The following is a 22,925-nucleotide window of genomic DNA, read 5'->3' on the forward strand; positions in this document are numbered from 1 at the left end:
ATAACCGAAGTTATAACATTTTAAACACTTTTCAATCTGAGTTTCGTAAACTTCAAAGCACTTCTGCAGCTCTTACCAGTGTTATCGATGATATACACTCTGCTTTGGACAAAAGGAAGACTTACCTTACAGGTTATGGCAAAGGATTCCAGCCAGAAAACCACGACATTTTGCTCCAGAAACTTGCACAAAAATTTAGCTTTTCTCCTTCAGCTGGTAAGTGGATTCAAAATTATTCATATGACCAAAAACAATATGTGGTAGTTGAAAACTTAGTTTCTGGTCAGTGAAACGTCCCTTCTGGGGTTCCTCAAGGTAATGTTTTAGGACCTCTTCTTTTCTGTCTTTATGTTAATGACTTACCACACTCTCTAAACACTGTAAATATTACATGTATACGGACGATGTTCAATTGTATGTATTTTTGTTACCAAAGCAAACAGATACATGTATAACAAAGATGAACGAAAATTTGAATGATTTTGTTAAATGGTAGCACATGATTGTTTAAATGTAAATTTAGTCAAATCATAGTCAATTTTAACTGCTTTCAAACGTACGTCTATGTTATTAAATGTTCCACTTGTTCCCAATGTAACTTTAGACGATGTAGATATTCCTTTTTATTAATCTATGAAAAATCTTGGTGTCATATTTAACAAATATTTAACTTGATTTGATCAAATTATCACATCGTGTTAAAAGACTTTTGGAGTTATCCATTCCTTCAGCAAATTAAAATCTTTTTACCAATATAGTTTAAAAAAAAACTCTTATCTAAACTCAGGTGATACAATATCTGGAGTACCGTGGCAACCGTGATACGTGAGTCAAACTCTGTAGCGTATTTCTAAAGAGAAGTTTACAATTTATTGTTATCGAAGCAAGATATATACCATAGTTTAGCATTATAATACTTGTGTATGTGTTGTGGTGGAGAAACACAGTGTGCAAGAGTTTCCTCGGAGTTCTCCCGTTTCCTCCCACGTTCTTATTCTACCATTTTATTCATTTCTCATCATTACCGTCTCCTTTAGCCTAACCGGCATACGCATGGTACTGGTACACTCATGTCCAAAATGATTGTCACATATCTATAACTGTCTTCTTGTAACAATATAATATGTAAATTATTTTGCAGGGTACTTTTAATACTGATACTATGTGTATAATGGGGAAATGCATATTTGTGTTAAATTTCATAGCAAAAGAATTATAAATACAAAAATTAGAATGAGTAAAACAAAATGTTGCTAAATGGACAAGAAAGTTTCATTTTCGTTCTATAGTTCTCATTTGCTCCTCTTTTGACATGAAATTTGCCACACACATGTCTTTGGCGATTATACACATACTAATATTATAAGAAATACTAGGCGAATTCCTTAACAAATTATATTCTTACAACATCATATTTATAGATATGCGACAATAATTTTGGACATGAGTGTAAGTAAAACTCAAATATTTCATTTCATTTTATATCTATCTATCTATCTATCTATCTATCTATCTATCTATCTATCTATCTATCTATCTATCTATCTATCTATCTATCTATATGTTTCTGTGTGTGTGTGTGTGTGTGTAAGTGAGAGTCTGTTTCTTTAAATCATATGTAATAATTTTGTATTTTTTACTTTCTTATTTTTCTTACTGTAAAATATTGTCTTAATTTTTTAAAATCAGGTTTAGGTGGTAGATACGGTCTCTTATAGTCTTAACCTCAACATGTAAAACAAGTTGAAGTAATGAATAATAAAGCAATATTCATTGTCTGTACAGTGGGCACGGTGGTTCAGTGTAGAGCGCTTACCTCTGGTTCATAGAGTCCTTGTTTTGATTCCTGCCAAGTAAATTTGTGGTGGATAATATCGTGTCCGTAGGTTTCTTGAGGTACTCCCGTTTCCTTCCACATTCTCATTCCACCAATTCTTCCACCATAATTCACTCATCCTTAATTATCTGTCTTCCTTAGCCTAAAGAGCATAAGCGTGGGAGATTAAACTGAAAGATATGCATCATCTGTACAAACTTACACATTTGAAATCCGATTATTCATTTTGAGACTGCTTGTATTTATAACTCAAATCTTTGAATTTAGTACTAAGCTAATTCTACATTTATTACGTACATTTTATTTTGGCTAAAACTTGCGTGACATTATGGTGTTTAGCGACTAACATAATGGGCTGCAGGAAATATGTTTTCGTATATTTGCGTGTTTGACAAGAGGAAATTGCAAGTGCAGTGTACACGTGTATATTTTTTTTTCAGTAAAGAGAGGAGGAAACAGCGTTCCTATTCTCTGTTTCAGGCTATGAAAATATTAAAGGGAAATTACGTTACAGTGACGTCGTACAATGCGACGTTGCCACTAATAGTTATCACTATTAGAAACTAACGTCAAAAAATAGTAATATGTTCTGTTAGTCATTTTTTACTATTACTGAAGTGCTTTCAAATCAACATAAACAAAGAAAATATAATAAGAAATCAGAAAATAATAAGTAATCTATATAAATAAAACTTAATATTATTATTGTGGGCTACATTTGGATGTAAAAGGCACCTGAAGTGTCACTGTTCATCTCAGTGACCCCGTAAACTATGGATTCAACACTAATATAAGTCGTTTTCGATCATTTTTACATATATATCTCCATCCCTCTTCCCAAATTGTTGGGCTGAATTTGGATTTAAACGGCATCGGAAGTGTCACTGTTTTTCCCAGCGATCCAGAAAACTACGGATTCGAGATTAATATCGGTAATTTTATGTATACAGTAGGACGTCGATAATCCGAACGTCAAAAATCCGAACGCTGTCCGTAGAAGCTTTTTACATTTTGTCTTAACGCTACTTATAAACAAACAATAGGGTTGTCCGTCCACGTTGTGTGAAGTCAGTGTTTTTACAAAAGCTCATTCATATGTAATTGTTTGTCATACATATTTGTATATTTATTTTTCCTTAGGCCTATACAAGTTAAGTTTTAAGTGCGAGTTACAAGAACAGTGTAATTTAGTGTACGAGCAGGGTCTTCAGAAACATTAAATGTAAATAGCTTTACGTACGGTATTACAATTATTGTATGTACTGCAGCGATTTATTTGTGGACTTTGTAGAAGGGGGGAATATTTATGTAAGATTGTGTTCCGTATAGCAGAACAACTTTAAAGTGGGGTTGGGACAAGGTTATTTTTAAACCTACCTACTTTGAAATTATGGTACTAATTTGATAGGCGACCCCCAAGTTCATCATTTTTTCCCACTTTTTTAATGCGGTTTCCGACGTTGCACTACCTTCAGACGAAAGCCTGTTACTTTGTGTACCGGAATTACTTGCCTTTTCATCCTCAGGAGTTTTCTTTTATTAAAATATAGCCTAATATTTATTTCCTTATAACGTATTTGTCAACGAAGAAGCTACCAATTCACAACTGCAGTGACTGCTCACTGATAGCTGAAAATGTTTATTATTATTATTTATTACTGTGCTACTCAGATGAAGAATAAGCAGTGGTATCAGCTGCAAGATTTTCCTTCTAGAAACAATTCTATAAACAAGACCAGCATAGTTCGCGACAATAAACATACTAAAAAAGTAAAAAAAAAAAATAAATAAAAATAAAAAATAAATAAATAAAATAAAATTAAAAAAAGAATAAAAAAAAAGTTACTAAAACATGAAGTTGAATCATTGTACAGTACTTTAAAACAGATTGTATAGCCTAAGAAAGGTGGAAAATATCTTTCCAGGCTGGGAACATTAAATTAAACTTAGAGACAGGGAACCCAAAACTTAGAAGGGAAGAAATTCCCAGGCTTCCCTGGCTACAAATAAATCCCTGATGCACTGTATAATCACTGTATCGATAGAAGTGCATACCGTGCAGTATATTTAAGGCTAAATGCCATTTTCTTGGTCATTTTCGAAAATCCGAATAATTTGAAAATTTGAGTTACCTGGGGTCCCACTTAGTTCCGATTTTCGACTTCCTAGTGTATATATATACACATCACTTTCCCTCCCCTAAGTTACATCGTCAAAGTGATATGATAAAAACCACCCAGGCCCGAACCTCATCTATGTCGAAAATTTGATTAAGATTGGTAGTTTTTAAGTCACAAACATAGTCACTTACATTTTTATTTATATAGATAGGTAGATAGTACAGGTTATTTATATGAAATCAAAAAGAGAGAAACAAATAAACCAAACAGCGGTGACTCAATAATAATATAGTAAATGTAATATACTTACTACAAGTAATTTACCTCCTCTGTCCCTTTCTAGAAGGTGCCTTGATGCCTCAGGACAAACCCTATCTTCCATGCTTGGTCAGCTGCTTTAATGCTAGAATCATGCCATGTCTTTACAATTTATTAGGGTTAGCCGATATTTGGTCAGTGTAAACAATAGGGTCTACACCTAACTGTTTCCCTGAGCTGCTTAATATTCTTCATATACTTCTGCTTGCTCAGTCTATGATGTCCTCCCTTTCAATCAATAGGAATCGGAACTTAGGAGGCATGCCCTTTGTGCTGGTTTAAACAAATAGCGTCCCTTTAGTATACGTGGTCCCTAATTCGATTCCCAGTGAAACATAACAAAAAATATTTTAGAAGTTCTATCAACGATTCGTTTCGTATACCCTAAAGGCAATGCTGGTGATGTTCAACTAAAATGAATTCATTTCATTTGTGCTTTCGAGACATAAATCTGAATTCCTTATCAAATAGCAGGAGATGCATTGTCCCTAGTGATGCAAAATCTGTCATAACTATATTATTTAAAATAAATATTTCTTATTGGAAAGACTTCATGATGATGGTAGTTAATGATGATGATACTAAGCTGATCTTCTATTTAAATAATACATTCATAAATCATATTTAGGTCGCATCAGTTTAAGGTTACATGGACAGTGCTAAAGCAAATGGTCAAACAAATCACTGCATGAATTGATTGATTATTGTCAAATACAAGAACTCAATTCTCGAACAGTAGCGAACACCTGTTCCATTTAGTTAATTATTATAGTTTTGATATGAAAACTAGTTTTCTCTTTGTCACAAACGAGTTCCTTATCATTGAAGGTGGAAACAATAAAAAAAAAAAAAGAGAGAAATGTAGAAGAAAAATAAAAAAATAAAGACAAAAGAGCTACTTGCACTGAAATTGCAAACTGATATATTGAAGGTGGATATTGAATTCTATAAAAATGATTATCTACCATCTTTTTCCTGCGGGTTTGTTTGCTTTATCTTTCACTAACGTAATAGATTATTATTTAAAAAAAAAACAGATACAACGAGATTGTATTTGTGCTGTTTAGGCCTTCCTGAGTGCGAGTGCTTTTCTCCTCTCCTACGTTGTTCATGATCGGGTACCATATTTACAATCGTTGCTTTTAAGATTTACTCTTTCTGGAGAAAGGGGAGGAGGCAAATGATCGATTGCACTGACTCGGCCCTGTTCCTAAACATATATAAATTTAAGAAATGAAATCTTTGAGTTTTACGTCCCACGATTATGCCGGTTAGGCGAAAGGAGACGGTGATGATGAGTAATGAATGAAATGGTAGAATAAAGAAAGTGGAAGGAAACGGGAGAACCCCGAAGAAACCCACACACACGGTGTTTGTCCACTACAAAGTTCACTTGGTGGGGGCTGGGATCGAACCCGGGACCTCAAGCACCAGAAGTGAACGCTTTACCACTGAGCCACCCCGACCCCTATATATTTAAGAGTTAATTATAATTTCAAGCTGTATCTTATTAATAGTGTCCGTATACTGTCATCTTGCTAATGTCATAACGAAAAAATCGTGCTTGCGTCCCTGCTAACAAGTTCTAAATTATAATATTTGCACCCCATGTCTATATAATGGTTCCACGTTTCGATAAAAATGAACTATTCTATAACAAGAAAAAAAGTTCGTTTCACGTATTGTATATCTACAAATCAGTTGGAGCAATATTTTAACTGTAACGTAGTAAGAAAAAGTGTCCATTTCCTAAATCCAATTACGTTTACAAAATAGTGGAAATGTTGGTGTTCAGAATAGTGTTAATAAGGATTAAAAATTGGTAGGAAAGTGTCGTCGATTTCGATTTCGAAACTGAAGATTTCGAGACAACTTTATTATATATAATTGATATTAGTAGTAGTATTTTTACTTTTCTCTAATTATCATGTACATAACGAATATACGATTTTTTTTTTTTTTTTTTTTGTAATGTATGATAATGTTGACTGCGAAAATCGATAATTTTCTTCTGAGCTTGGCAACTCTGAATTGCAGCTTCTTTATTTCAAACTAGGAAAAGTGCTGTAACTATATTGTAGTGTTTGGTATAGTCAAATGATAGACCGGGTGTCTTTTCCCCTTCACCAAGTTTTATTACAAAATATAATACAATGAATACAAGTGTCTCTAATTCAATGTCTCTTCCTCAATGACCAAGTGAAGGAATACTAAATGTTTTGCCGGGTGCCCCTTCCACTCATGGCAGTTTCCAGAACACTTTGGCAGGTTGTAGGTTAGACTTGGATTATAAGTTTAAGACGGATCCCTAGCCCAGTGCGACATAGGGTAAGGAAGAGGTGCTCCTAGTCTACAGCGACATAGGAAGGTAAAGGTTAGGCGATCAGTTGGTCGACTGATGCTGGGTCGGAAATACGGAAATACGGAAATAAATTAGAGAATAAAGAGGGCCCCTTAGCAAGAAAGCTCGCCCCCTTGAGTGATGCACCAACCTATATCTACGTGCACCTCCTACATGCAGTTAGAGATCTAAAGCAGCATGTCGTCTGTGGTGTCGCGCCGCGGTTTTTATCCTAAGACATTTACCGGACAGTGTGTGTTAGAGAAAGAAAGAAGAGTAAAATAGAAGATAGGAAAGCGCGTGAAGATTTTTCACCTCACCATTGGCTTGGGTAGTAGGAGGGAAAAACCTGGGAAACACATGGAGTCCAGGAAAACCCCCTTTATCGGTCATGCACATGCTCAAGTTATTTACATGGTAAACCACACTGAGAAGGGGTGGAAAAACCCATGTAAAATTATTATTTTACTGTCTGTATTTAATCTAACTTAAAAGCTGGGTGTGATTTAATCTAATTTGTTAGTTGTCTGTAGTTTGGTGGGCAAGTTTGGTTAGTGGGTCTTTGTGTTATTTTTAAGCATGCAACTTGGTCCTTGGCCTCGCCTGGTCGTCATCGGTTTTCGGTGGTCGCACCTTATCCATGTCCCTCTCTTCCCTCTGTCGGTTTGGATTTGGCGCTGCTTCCCCCGTTCTGTCTGCTTCTAGTGGCTATCTGAGGTTTGCTGACATACAGTTCGCCGGTTGTTGTTGATATGGTGTTTATTGTCAAGTGGAAGATCTGTTTTGTTGCTGTAGCTATTGCATCGGTGAGTCTAGGTCTGTTCGCTGGTGGCGTCGTCATCGTTAATATTGATGTAACCCACGTTACTATTTGTTGCGTTGCTCTATTAATAACTTCGTCTATTGCTTCAGATGTGATGTAGTTGTGGGGTTCGTCTTGTTTTTGTAGGACATCTTTCTCTGCTTGATGATTTTTTGTTTTCGTCTGTCCCTGATAAGGGCCTGTTTTTGTAAAGTTTTCTTCCGTGATAAGTTTTGGCTTCGTGATTTGAGTTGAGGCCTTCGGTCTCATGGGACAGTCGCTACTTCCTGTTCTGTGGCCAGTTGTTTTGCATGTGGCACAGAAGTTCCTGTTTGTTGCCATATTACATGGGTCTTTGTGCGTTTGGCCACACCTGTGGCACACTCTCTCGCTGGTACATTGAAACTTCCGGTGCCCATATGCGTAACAATTCCAACAGGGTGATGGTCGAGGTTGGCTTCTTGATTGTTCTACTCTGTAAGTCTTAGATTCTGTCTGTAGGCCTTGTGTAATGAGCTTGTTGACGTCTTCTGGGTGTGTTGTAAACATTCTCACTAGTGGAGTTGGGCCATCGTTTGATTGGATTCTGTTCAGGCTGGTAAACTGTATGTTTTGCTTCTGTAGTTCTTCTTGTAGGCTTTTTAGATCCTTGGTTATGGGAAAGCCTTTAATTACACACGTGAACATGTGTATCTTCTTCTTCCTCTGGTTAGGTTTTGGTGTTTGGTTCTTCCCTCCATCTTGACTGGCTTCTGGTAGGCTGCTAGTTGGGGGCTGCTGATTGGTAGTTAAAGTTTTGCTTTGGTCCTGAGAAGGGGCTGAGTTTATGGTTTGTGCCTGTGGCTCGTTTCCCACTTTAGCTGGTTTGGTTTTCACCTGTGTGTGACTGGTTTCCACCTGTGTGTGTTTGGTTTTTCTTCTAAGAGTTTGGTTCCTTCCTGTGTGAGATTTTTTGACACTGCTTCTGTTGTCTTCTCTTCTGGATTTTTCTTCTTTCTTCCTCTGCGTTGAACTACCTGGAAGTGGTGATCTTCTTTATCGGCTTTCTCACATGAGATTTCTGGTTGGAAAGCTGCTTGGTTGTCAACGTTCAGTCCGTCTTGGGATAGCTCTGGAGCTGTGGGATGGTGGTCCTCATAAGGCCCGGAACCCTGTTTGCTGTGTTTCTGGTTTGGTGTGATAGGCGTCAGCGACACCCCGTCATCTTGGCATCTTTTTCCTCTCTCGTAGAAAATTGCACGGGAACCAAATTCAGCTGCCCAGAAGATCTTGAGAAAGATTTCTCTCGCTGCTGCTGACTTGAAGTATACTCCAAAGTAGTCCTTCTCGTCAACTGCACTGAATTCCCTGGGATCCATCCTCTCTTCTATAATGGCTCTCACGTCTTGTTCGGAAAATCTGCTGTTAACATTTTGGATGAACACCGGTGGCACTGACAGCGCCAGCAGTGCATCGGCGTCTAGCATTGTGCTCAAGTTCTGCTCCTGCAACTCCTTCGCTTCACCTCTGTTGTCCTCTTCTTCGGCATAGGTTTGCCTTCTTGTTTCGTGTTGCTTTCTCTGGTTGTGTTTGTTAGCTGCTCCCACCTCATCTGCAACCTTCCTGGCAGGCGTCTTCTGTGCTCGTGGCATGGCTCTAAACAGGGCCGGAAATTGAGCTTGCAAATGTGGTAGCTGGGAATGGTCCTGACAAGGGCCAGATGTACAAAGGATAGGTAACTTTAACTGCGTGTGTATGCTTCGCTAATGCTATCCCAAAGAGATAGTATTGCGTTCCCGTCAGCCGACTGTCGCCAAGGGCTGTACAACCTATATGGCCAGTGCGAATCTTGGTCCACAATAGGGGGTCAAGCCGACGGAAAACAATGCCTATTTCCTCAGGAAGCGGTGAGTGTTAAGTGTTGTGAGATCAATTTTATTATTCACGAACTCTTCTCTTTAACCACAGAATTATCTCAAAAGACTATTCTGGTACTTTGGTGTCTTGCTTCTGACCACACCTTCGTTAACACCGCAAGGTCTCCCGGTGTGTCACGGCGTCTTCTAATACAGCAAACAGCATCTTCAGCGTGAAATTCTTCTCTGTGAGTGATGCTGGGTCCCTCGGTGATCCTCCTTTTATTTGTCCTCCTCGGGTTCTTCCGTGAGGTCCGTCTGCTTTCGGTGTTCCTTTCGCGTTGGCTTGCTGTCTGCTATGTTGTTTGTAAATAATAGCACGTGTTGACTTGATACGTGCGTCTGTTGTGATGTGGGGATCCTTGCAATATTCAGATTTGGAGATTAATATTTGTGTATTTCTACAGTAAGATATTGTAAGAATTTAATTACAACTCTAACTGTATTGTTTAAATTTAATTGTTCATATTTGAAAATAGATAATGAACATGAATATGCCTTGCTGCTTATTATTAAGATAAGGGCTGTAACCATATTTGGATTTAAGGATTGATTGTTTTATAATCGCACGGTAGATAGTGGACAAATTAGAAAGGAAACCTAATATAAACAATTATAACTGGATATGGTATACATGAAGCTGCATCTGTTCCCGAAGGAGCAGGACGCTCATACTTTTAGGGATTATTCATTGAGTATGTACGAACCTACAAAAGGGGTAACAAAGCGACTTTTATTTACTTATCGACTGATACGAAAATAAAAAAGAACGTACCTGTACTTTATATCTGCATGTGTAGTGCCCTTGTACTTTATCTATGACTATGTGTGTGGGAGGGCGGGGAATTTAATGCATATCGCATGTCTTGTGCACATGGATACTTCTTACCATTGCACTACGTAGAAAATTTATGGTATTTCATGTAGAAGTGGTAATAGAACACAGAAGAAACGCAAATCAGGGGGTTCTCATGTATACTATTACCTTATAACTTTTAATTAAATAGATTTTAACTTATAGCGTACAACCAGCAGAAGGCAGTTAATGCGGGATGAAGCAAATGTACCTTTGTACTTCCATCTCCTGGACCACCACTTGAATGAATTTTCTATTTCCTGGAACGGTAGCGGTGGCTCAGTAGCAGAGCATTCACCTCTGGTGCAAGCGCTGCCGTGTCGCGACAAAACGCTGTAACTTGAGTTACATTGTTTTGTCGCTATAAGCATTTTTGAATTTCCCGCCACCGATATTTATGTTCACCAGGCCCAGCATTGAGCTGAGTCAAATACTTTTGAAAATATACCAAAGAGAATTTTGATGTAAGTAGGAAATTAGCCGGTCTATAGCGACTTTACTGCTCTTTTTCTCAAAACTGCTCCGCCAAAGTTACAGCGTTTTGTCGCGACAGGGCAGAGTCCTTGGTTCGATCCCAGCTCGCGCAAAGTGAACTTTGTAGTAGACAAACACCATGTGGGTGGGTTTTATGCACTTTTTTCATTCCAGCATTTCTTTCATTTCCTAGATTTTTATCATATCTTTGCTCAAGATATATATATATATATTGTAGAGGATATCAGGCTTAGCGCCTATTTTGAATTCTCCCTGTATGTTGTTATTGTTCTTCAAACAAGAAATTGTAATTATTAAATAATAAAGAAGAGACTTCCCTATGTTGTCACCTCATCCCAATACAAATTCATGCTTACCATTCTCTTCCTAGTTTCCGTAACTTCACCAAAACAAACTCAGCCACGCCGTTTCAGCAATTAAACTTCCCTATTAACCAACATAATTGTGATGAGCTAGTCATCCACGTGCGGAGCACCAGGAAGAAGCGAAAGCTAGGAAGTAGAACAAAACCAGGGGACACGGAACCCTCCGGGTGAGAAGTGTGACAGGAGCCGCCAGAAACACACTTTGGACCCTATTCAGAAGAGTCGTCGTAGCAGCAATTGAGAGACGGTCGGCACGCCTGGGCCCTCACCATCCACTGCATGACAGAGGTGTCATTCCGAAGAGGCCAGGACATCTGGGAGCTGTTGCCCTGAGATCGAGAGGTTCTTCACTCTCGAACGTGAGGTCCAAGATCGATACCAGACGGAACCACTCAACGGATTGGAGGATAAGGCTTCACCCAATATTTGAAGAGGCTCATCACATCGAAATGGCTGAGGTACAGTAAAACCCTTTCCTTTCCTAACCTTTGCGTCTCTGTGATTTCTTCTATTAGAAAACATGCATTTCATTTCGCTCATCCCCAATTAATTACTTCAGCGCTGTACTGCTCAGATCCCCACGTACTTTCTCTCTTGCCATGCGAAGTGCTATCCCCACATTCTTTCAGTAAAGAACTGATAATAGAGCAAATAACTGTGGTTGTAACCCCACAGTACAGTACAGCAAGATGGTGGAGATGTGGACCTTCACTTTGTGAAGATTTTTCAGGCCTTTGCCTAGCATTTAGGAATTTTTTTCTCCTAATATAGAAATGCAGCTTCTGTGAGACATTGTTATTATAAATTCCGAACCGTAAGACATTTAAATTAACGTCAATCCATCGATTTTTATCGTATCATTTTTTTGTTACAATTCTGTTACATCAAACCATGTCTTTCTTATTATTTATTTTTTGAAGTGACGCAAAGATTGGGTTTATTTTAACTTTAAGTATGTTGTGTTGACACTGATTTTATGTGCATGTTTACTTAGCATTTTCTGCATGTTTCGATTATTAGCTGAACAGTATCTACAGCCTTTTGATGATCTAAACGATATTTCCACTACGCAGTACTTTGAACCTATAATTTGTTCATCACCGATTGCCATTCCGGTTACTAGAAATTTTTATACCAATCTTAAAGACAATTTGCATTTATCTACCCCAGTTTCAAGTATTTCTTATTCTTTCACACCGGACAGTTTAAACATGGCCCAGAATAATAGTGAGAATGTAGAAGGTTCATTGACCTCGATTCATACGATAGTTAGGCCCGAACCATTTTATGCTAAATTAGGAGAAGACATCAGGCGATATTTGCAGAAATACGAGGCTATTGCCTCCATCAATAATTGGACAGGCATAAGAAAAAAGCTAATACTATGTACATTGATGAAGGGTCCGGCTGAATTTTGGATGGACAATACTTCCAAAAAACCCGAATTTGCTAATTGGACTTACGATGAGTTCAAAGCGAAATTAATAGAAGCTTTTGGGAGCAACACCATGCCTCAGTTGACAGAAAGTGAAATGCGTGCTCGCGAACAAGGAGAAACTGAGAGCATATCTGATTATGTTTACTCTAAACTTAACCTCATTTTGAGGGTAGACCCTCAAGCCCCCCCAGCGAAACAAACACAATTAATCATAGAAGGTTTGCAACCAGAGTATTTTAGAGCCGTAATTCGTAAGGAATATGATTCAGTTGAAAAACTGATATCAGACTTAATAACTGAGGAAAAAACAAAGATCTTATTAGAACGGAAAACCATCGAGAAATACATTAAGCGTAATTCGTCAATATTGCAGTCTTCATTAGTTTCTAGTAATACGAATGTTGACCCGATGAATACGCATTCTTGCTCTCAGCCTACCCCACAGTCCAGAGCAGTTGAGAAAATTTCTGCTCAGAAAAATGCTGACGCGCATGTAAACTCTCAGGTCCCTGACTCCAATGCACTGCAGCAAATACAGCAACAGTTAGAGAAACTTTCTTTAAATATTACGTCTCTCACTGCAAATCAAGGTCAATCGACAAACACAGGAAATGCAAGTTCATCTTTTCGTGGTAATAACAAAGGAAGAAGAGGCCGAGGTAGAGGGGGAAACCAAGTTCGCTACTACAACAATTATGCTCAAAATCAAGGGAGTAATAGTGACAGGGGTAACGCGATTGACAATAACTCGAGTGACCAGGGTTCAAGCCCCGCTGTGGGAACTTCTAAACCACCACGTTCTCCTATTGTCTGTTGGCGCTGCCAAGGATTAAATCATATAGCCCGAGATTGTCGCGCATTTTTAAACGAAGAAACGGAATAGTTGGTTGGGACACAACTATTCGTCATTCTGTGTTACAAGTCCCTATATTCAAGGAATCAGAACTCCCATACATTAATATTAGAGCAGGGAGCGTGTACACTCCATTGTTAATCGACTCAGGATCACAAGTTTCTTGTCTCCCTGAAAATTTAGTTCCTAAAGGAGCAAAGAAAATAGCAATTACTACAAAATTAAAGGGAGTGACGGGCAACACAATTGAAGTATCTCATATTGTCTTTTTGCGTTTCTTCATAGGAAAAAAGAGCTTTACGCATCCGTTCAGAATAATTCCTCGGTTTCCATTTAAGCCTTTGCTTGGTCAGGATTTCTTAACATCCCATAATGTTTTCCTGGATTTTCAAAACAATATTTTTTCAGTTAATAGATTTGGGAAACCACCTGTAAACCAGCTTCCACGTAATAACAATGAGGGTGTAATTTCTGAAACTTTAAAAGAGAAATTAGCGTCTCTTTCTAAAGCTGTTTACACACTTTCTGAACGAATAGTGCTTCCAGCGAAAACACATACTCGAGTTTTTCTCACTAAACGTTACGATATAGGAGGAAATAAGAATCTTTTAGTGCCAAATATTTCTTTGCAGAATAAATTAGAAATTTTTATTCCTTTTTGTGTGTTGTCACCATCTCAGCCTTGTGTATGGATTACGAATCCTACTATTAATGACATAACGTTAAACGAGGGTCAAGAAATAGGGTTAGCCGAAGTATTTGAAGAAATATCAGAGGAAGACTCTGCTTATCTAGTAGGTCAAATTCAGGAGGAATTGTCACCGGAAATTTTAGAAAAAAGAAAACTGTTTGACAGGTCACAAATTCAGGTTAACCCCGAACTTTCTGAAAGTGATAAAGAGAAATTTTATGATCTCGCTTATCGTTATAGTGATATTTTCATGTGGCGCGACCAAGATTTTTCTTTTGCTAAGGATTATGAATATCAAATCCAGCTCAAAGACAACACGCCCATTTGTAAACCAGCCCTACCTATACCGTACCATTTGCGCGCTGTAGTTAAAAAACAGCTGGATAATTTATTACAAAGAGGGATCATTTCGAGAACTGTATCCCCATGGAACTCACCTATTCTTTTAGTTAAAAAACGAACAGGTGATTATCGTTTTGTTTCTGATTTTCGGGCTGTAAATGTAAACTGTAGGGTGGATTCCTTTCCGATTCCTAGCATGGAGGACGTGTTAAATCGTGTTTCTGGAAAGAAATACATTACAATGTGTGACCAAAAAGATGCCTTCTTCCAAATCCGCATTACAGAAGATAGCAAACCAATCACAGCATTCTCTGTTCCGGGGGAGGGATCCTTTCATTATAATGTGGTTCCTCAAGGATTACTTTGTTCTTCTGCGGCGTTGAACCGGCTCATAAAACTGACATTAGCCGATATTCCATCGCCCCACATATTGAATTACCTAGATGACTATTTTATAGTATCTGACACCATACCGGAAATGTTAGAATTATGCACATTACTTTTTGATGCTTTTCGCAAGCGAGGTTTAAAATTGTCTCCAAAGAAAACCAAGTTTGCACAGACTTCTGTAGTTGTTCTTGGACATAAAGTGAATAAATATGGTATTTCTGTGTCTGACAAAGTAATTGACACTATAAAATGTTACAAACGTCCTAAAACTAAGAAACAACTAAAGTCATTTTTCGGCACTTGTAGTTTCGTGAGACGCTTTGTAAAGAATTTCAGTGAAATTTCAGCTCCTCTCTTACAATTACTTAAGCGTGATGCTAAATATAGCTGGAAAAAGCCACAACAGGATGCTTTTGAAAAACTCAAAGAAGCAATCATAAATTCACCAACTTTAATGAACTGTCACCCCAACAGACCATTATTTCTGTACACGGATGGATGTAAATCTGGGGTGGGGGCGGTTGCTAAGCAACCAATTGATGATAACCCTAACAGTGAATTAGTTCCTATTGGGTATTGTTCCCGGTCTCTAAACGCCACAGAAAAAAAATACTCAATATATGAGATTGAGCTTCTTGGGGTGCTATATGCACTACGTTCTTTTCGTTACTGGCTCATCGGAAGACATTTTTTTCTAAAAACAGACTGTAGAGCGATCACATTTCTGAAACAATCTAAAAATGTTAGTGGCAAGCTAGCTCGGTGGCTTTCTCAACTAGAACAATTTGACTTTACAATATCCCATGTCTCAGGAACCGCCAATATAGAAGCCGATAATATCAGTCGTTTTGCTTCCAATAAAAGAGATCTCGAAGATGAAAAGTTAAGTTCAAAGGACCCCTGTGTTTTTTTTCTAGAAGATAACACCGATATTAATATTAGCGACGCTCAGAGAAAAGATAATGTTCTTAAGCACATTATTGACTGGCTTGAGGGCAAATCTAAAAACAATCAGTATGAAAGACAAGCTTCCTGTTATGAATTGCGCAATAACATTCTTTACAGAAAAAGCAAAACACCTATGGGTATGAACTACTTGCTTGCCATTCCTTTGTCATTGCGGGAAACAGTTTTTAAGAAGTGTCATGAGGAGATTTTGGGAGCCAATCACTCTGCATTTAGTAAAACATATAAATTATTAGTTAACAGTGTATATTTTCCTGACATGAAACGTTTTGTATATAGACGCTGTAGAGAATGCCTTCACTGCCAAATGTTAAAGAAAAGAGTTGGTTTGAGTTATGGTAAACTGCAAACTCACCCTAGTGTTATGCCCTTTTACCGGCTTTATTTGGACGTAGCTGGGCCTTATTGCACTAACAATATTTTGAAACACAAATATTTTGTAGTCTGTGTGGATGAAGCCACAAGATTTTGTATAACAGCTAGTATTCCAGACACCACTGCCAATACTTTGGCATCATTCCTTTTTAATGACGTCATTTTAAAATATGGGTTATTTTATGAACTCTGCCTAGACAGGGCAGCTGCTTTTACAAGCGCCATATTTAAGGAATTGTGCAATATTTGTGGTGTTACGTTGAAATTTGCAGACGTGAAAGCACATTTCTCTATTGGGCTTGCTGAGGTAACAATACGTAATTTGGAACAAAAATTGAAGCTCAACATTGACCCAGATAATTCAGGAAACTGGGTGGAGTTACTTCCCAAGGTTACATTTAGCCACAATATTTCTATTAACACAAGTATGGGACACTCCAGTTTTGAATTACTTCATGGTTTCAAACCAAGGTTAATACATCAAGCTATGTTTGACACACAGTGTCAATTTCAAGACAACGCAGTCAGGCTATCTCATCTTAACGATATTCGAGAGCAGGCTGCTGAAAAATTATTCAAAAGGTTCCAAACTTCTGCAAAATCATATGACAAGCGTCATAAACAAGTGCAATTTCAGAAGGGAGATCTTGTTTGGATATATGTAGATAATATGAAACGGGGCCAGACACGTGCTTTCACTGGGAAATACATTGGACCAGGTGAGATACAGGGCAAAAATAACGAAAATAGTTACTTCGTTAAATTCACTACTGGCACAGGAAGACAGAAGATAGACTCCATTACGGTTGACCGTCTTAAGAAATATTACCCTCCGTCGCCTCTGGACGAGTTAGGAGATCACGACCATCAACGCAAGAAGCCTCCCACCAGTGACGATATTGAAGCCAGAGACTCAGCCATTCAAGGAGAGAACGTACCCCCTGAAGAGAACTGTACAGAAGATGAGGAGGACCGGAATCAGCTGTCTCCACAGAATGATGAAGACGAAACAGGCTTACCAACATCTAGCTTTATTATTGAATTCATTGGAAGGAAAGAGGGAAAGGAAGAAAAAGATGATCAAACTGACAATTACACGTGCCTAAATATTGTTAAGGCCATTTCTATGCTCCATTTACCAGCGTGGGATGTCACAGCCAGACGTACGCTACATAATGCACCTAAAGTTCCTTCAAAATTTGGTGTGAATACTGAGATCAATTCTAAGGTAGCTTTGTACCATGGAAGCATTGTAGAACTCCAGGGTGATGCCATTGTAAACCCAAGCAACACGGATTTACTACCCATAGGGGGCACAGACAGGGCAATACACTTAGCAGCAGGGCCACAATTAACTCAAGAATGTGCACGCATTGGGAAATTAAAAGAAGGTTCGTGCATAATTACAGAAGGCTTCAATCTTCCAGCTAAACACGTAATACACACTTGTGGACCTAAAGGTGAAAATAGCAAATCATTACAGTCTTGTTACGAGAAAATCTTATTTAGTGTTTTAAACAATGATTTTCGTACAGTTGCATTGCCCACCATTTCAACAGGTGCATTTTTATATCCTAAAACACCAGCATGTCACATAGCCTTAAGAACTGTGAGAAATTTCTTGGAGGAAAATTTGGATTCCATAGATAAAATTATTTTTTGTGTTTACGATGTACAGAATAAACGAATCTACGAACATTTGATGCATGAATATTTTCCTGTGGTGTAAAAAAAAAAAAAAAAAGTAAGCTTGAGCATATGAGTGAATAAGCTAATCTTATTATTACGATACATTAGTAATGTATAGTGAAGTATTGATACTCTATTTTTGACAATTTTGAAACTACTTTTTAGTTTCTGTGGGATATTTTTATAATCCTTTTATTTTGAGTATTATTTATTGTGTATGAGTAGTGGGTTGCATGGCAAGTGTTCTTTGAATATGTTTCATATTCTTTCCTGACCTTTTTGTTGGTCGTTTTTTTTCACTGTCAGTGAGCCTTCAAGGTAACATGGAAATAAATAAAAATATATATGTACATATTAGATGAAAAATAAGGGAAAGAAGCACTCAAATGTTTCTAGTGCTGTATATAGTAGATAATTTTAATATTGTTTTATTATTGCTCATAGCTCTTCACCATGAAGTTAAGAAGTAAACACAGGAATACTGCTTCAAATCTATATTTAATTGTAGAACTAGGCATGATTTCTATTCTAATGTGCCACTTTTCTCACTTTGTTGCAGGCAAAATATCTCATTCTGCTTTTTGTGACGATAACTGCTATCACTACAGTAGCAACTTTAGAATTCAGTATTTCGTCTGGATTTTATTTTAAAAAGTTAAGTAATATGGTCACCTATCAACACTCAGTACCATTAACTTTCAATATCAGTTTTGTGTTCCCGGAAAAATTAAACTCTTCTACGCTGTATAAATTTTTACATTGCAATACACAACAGTATTATCACATTGATGTGTGCAAAGCCGCAGATACGCTTAAGCAATTACACGATCACATTTTGAAAAACTTTTTGCATATACCGAAACCTATGTTTCATAAGCCGGCACCTAAGAAATCTAAGAGAGCGTTATTGGGTTTTATTGGCAATCTTCTAGGATATTGTTGTGATGTAGCTGAATCATCAACTGTAGATGCTTTGCATCAAAAGGAAGAAAAGTTAGAAGAAACTGTATTGCAAGTTCAAAAACAATTAATGAAAAATAACATATTTTTACAGAACTCATCTCAAGAACTTTCAAATTTTCAGGCTCAAATTCAAAACAACTTCCAGAGAATTAGAAATTTTTCCCAACACATTGTAGAACAAGAAAAAAGATTAGGCAAATCTCTTAACACGCTAGATTCTAAAGTGACGGCTGAATCGTATGCTTTTATCTCCGAATTTTATGAAATCACGGCACAATTTTTGAAATTTTTGGAAATTTATAAATATGATTTATTAGTAGAAAGCTGTAGAGATGGCAAACTCAATGCCAATACTATACCATATGATGTTCTTGATGCACAACTATTAGCTTTAGAATCTACTCTTATTAAATCTGGGTTCGTTTTAGCCATTGATAGAAACCTATTAGAAATTTATTATACTATTTCAACGCTGTCATGCTCTATAACAGAAAATTACATATTTTTGCAACTGAAAATTCCTATCCTGGAAAAAGATTCTAGCTTTGAAATTTTTTCTGTAAGAAGTATACCGTTCGCAATTAGAAACCAAACATGTGTCGTCAATTTGGAACCTGTCATTGTAGCCGTTCAAAACAAAAAGACTATAATTCCCATAATAGGATCTGATATACTTGGTTGCCAGTTTCGAACTACTCGCTTATGTAAAATTCCCAACCACGTTATTACAAATTCTCGCCAAACAGAATGTATTACGCACGGATATAGAGGACAAACTGTAAAGGATATTACTTCTACTTGCGATTTTCGATGTGAATCAGTCACAACAGTTCAAATAATGGAATTAGATGACCACCAATATTTATTAACGCACCCTCCAAAATTTGTTACCCTATGGAATAATAGTATCCCAACCAACCTCTCATTACCTGATCACTTGAATTTTGGTGCTGTACAGATAACTCTACCGTGTAACATCAAATTGGAAGTCACTCAGCATCTCTTCGTAAAAACAAATTTTCCCTGCTTCGATAATGATTTATCAAAACCTAAACTTCTACATTTATTTCCGGCAATGATTGTAAACAATGATTTATTTCTCGTTGGACAAAAATTCAAACCCAATGTTTTCTTTAATGTCAATACATTAGTGAATGATTTATGGATTTCATCTGTTAGCCACATGAATGTAACACCTTTTTCATTGGTTGAAACATCATTTGAACGTCCTATCTTTGAACATGAATGGTTTGTTCCCGGAATCATTTTTCTTTGGCAATTAATACTTACCATTTACGTGATTTACGTTCTCAAACAAAACAAAATGTTAATTCTGCCATTTTGCTCCAAGCCTGTGAGAGCAATGGAATTATCTTCGGCGTTTCAAAGCTTTTTAGGAATTACTGACCTGCTCATCTTTATAACCCTAGTTCTCATGTTATTTGTGTTAATAAAAATCTTCCGATTATTACAAAAGAAACCATCATCTCTTCATCGTACTTTTCCAAGATTTTTGCCTGCTACTACTAGAAACAACGCCTCGATAGAAACACGCGAGGACTTGCATCACTCCACGCTGGAACTGACTCCGAGAAATATCTCAGCATCGTATTTAAACAATTATATCCCTTATGTGTAACGTATTTTAGCTCGTGGTATCCCAGTCATTTAACTAATCTGGAATAGTGCTACTCTTCATATACCGTTACCGAGTAGTCCGCGGTATATCGGACTTTTCAGGCACTTAGTAGAGGAAATGCTACTAACCAAATTAGTTAATCTAATTGTATCCTCCCATATTCTAACACTCCCACGAATATCAATTTTAACTAACACAAACTTTTACGAATACCTAAACTTAGAGAGATTTTACTTTGCATATGTATAAAATATATATTATTTATCTTATTTATTATTTATAATTTATCTTATTATATTACATATATTCATATATCTATTTTATATATCACAATTTGGTTAAGGAATCATATAATTATTGTATATAAACAAGTTACAATTAATTTTTCTTTCAAATGTCATTTTTTTCCTTCCCACTTAACCCCTTACTTGTATCTCAGCCATAATCTATATTAATAATCCATATTAAAATTATTATACTTACCTCCCATCAAGATTGCATAACACCACACTTCCTAATGTACTATAAACTAATTCGTTTTATTTTTCTTTCATGTAAAAAAAAAAATCTGAATCAGCGCAACCTTGAATTCTATCCTTCCACATCTTCAGTTTCTACGTAGTAATGGGAGCGTCCGCCAGAGGGCAACCTTCGACAACATATTATAATTAATTCATACCTGACCGCCATCTTAAGGACATTGGAGAATTACTACAGCATCTTTGGGTCATCAACACTCTTCTCCAGGAGAACACTCCGAATTTTTTTCAAAATCGTCGTGGAGAAATAGAGCAGGGAGTGTAGAGGATATCAGGCTTAGCGCCTATTTTGAATTCTCCCTGTATGTTGTTATTGTTCTTCAAACAAGAAATTGTAATTATTAAATAATAAAGAAGAGACTTCCCTATGTTGTCACCTCATCCCAATACAAATTCATGCTTACCATTCTCTTCCTAGTTTCCGTAACTTCACCAAAACAAACTCAGCCACGCCGTTTCAGCAATTAAACTTCCCTATTAACCAACATAATTGTGATGAGCTAGTCATCCACGTGCGGAGCACCAGGAAGAAGCGAAAGCTAGGAAGTAGAACAAAACCAGGGGACACGGAACCCTCCGGGTGAGAAGTGTGACAGGAGCCGCCAGAAACACACTTTGGACCCTATTCAGAAGAGTCGTCGTAGCAGCAATTGAGAGACGGTCGGCACGCCTGGGCCCTCACCATCCACTGCATGACAGAGGTGTCATTCCGAAGAGGCCAGGACATCTGGGAGCTGTTGCCCTGAGATCGAGAGGTTCTTCACTCTCGAACGTGAGGTCCAAGATCGATACCAGACGGAACCACTCAACGGATTGGAGGATAAGGCTTCACCCAATATTTGAAGAGGCTCATCACATCGAAATGGCTGAGGTACAGTAAAACCCTTTCCTTTCCTAACCTTTGCGTCTCTGTGATTTCTTCTATTAGAAAACATGCATTTCATTTCGCTCATCCCCAATTAATTACTTCAGCGCTGTACTGCTCAGATCCCCACGTACTTTCTCTCTTGCCATGCGAAGTGCTATCCCCACATTCTTTCAGTAAAGAACTGATAATAGAGCAAATAACTGTGGTTGTAACCCCACAGTACAGTACAGCAAGAATATATCCTAAGGGAGAAGGGGATTTAATATTTATGCGGAAAGGAAAGACGGTCTCAAGAACCTCTTAATTTGGGAAGATGGTATTCGGTATATAACGTTAACATTAAAAATAATTTGACATATGGAACTCTTTCGAAAATTCCAGTTCTAAGGAATGAAAGGGGAAATTTCTTTATATTTTTCCTTCTATATTCATATCACTGTCACTCTCGTCATTACGAGAAAACGACTAAATTGATTGAAACAAATCTTTGAACATAGAACTTGGCTTGAGCTGCGATTTTGTTATTTCACTTTCTTTAAGTACGTACTAGGTGAAGCTGCATTGCAGAAAGTGAGGTGTTGAAATAACACAAAATGACTACCACTTTAGCGTGTACTTGTGTGTTAATTCAGCACCAAGCACATCGCTTTCCGACCATATCAGAAATAACTCCTTACTACCTGAGAGAATTTGCATTGGTATTTATCGTTTAATATGAGCAAAGCTTTGCGAAATATATTTGGCACTTATGTCAAGTAACGAATAATGTTCTATGTTTTCTGTAATCGGTAACCTGTGAATCATCAGACAACAGTTACATAGGCAACAGTTCTGCCATCTTCTGTTCATATGTGCTAAGACACAAAAATAAAAGATAAAGAAAACAGATGGAAGCACTGCTATCTGTGTAACTGTTGTCAGATGATTCACAGGTTTACAACAATATTATTGTGACCGATTACAGAAGACCTAGAATGTTATTAGTTACTTGCCATGAATACGAAATATATTTCGCAAAGCTTTGCTCATACCAAACAATAAAAAACAATGCAAATACTCTCAGCCAGTAACGAGTTATTTTTGATATGCTCTGAAGGCGATGTGCTTGGTGTTGAATTGACACATAGGTAACACGCTGAAGGG

At 37.3% G+C, this 22,925-nt stretch overlaps 1 protein-coding gene across 1 annotated transcript in view; it reads right to left on the bottom strand.

Annotated features, from left to right (window-relative positions):
• PGRP-LB (Peptidoglycan recognition protein LB) overlaps positions 1–20,978 on the bottom strand; it is a 62,674-nt gene extending 41,696 nt beyond the window's left edge. The window contains exon 1 of the mRNA XM_081758422.1: positions 20,859–20,978. Coding sequence (XP_081614548.1) covers positions 20,859–20,865 — 7 coding nt within the window. The 5' untranslated portion in view covers positions 20,866–20,978. The remainder of the gene's footprint in view (positions 1–20,858) is intronic.
• Between the last annotated feature and the right edge of the window lie 1,947 nt (positions 20,979–22,925).

This window comes from Thermobia domestica, chromosome 5, assembly GCF_964235325.1.
Source record: "Thermobia domestica chromosome 5, izTheDome1.hap1.1, whole genome shotgun sequence".
In the NCBI taxonomy this organism is placed as follows: domain Eukaryota; kingdom Metazoa; phylum Arthropoda; class Insecta; order Zygentoma; family Lepismatidae; genus Thermobia; species Thermobia domestica.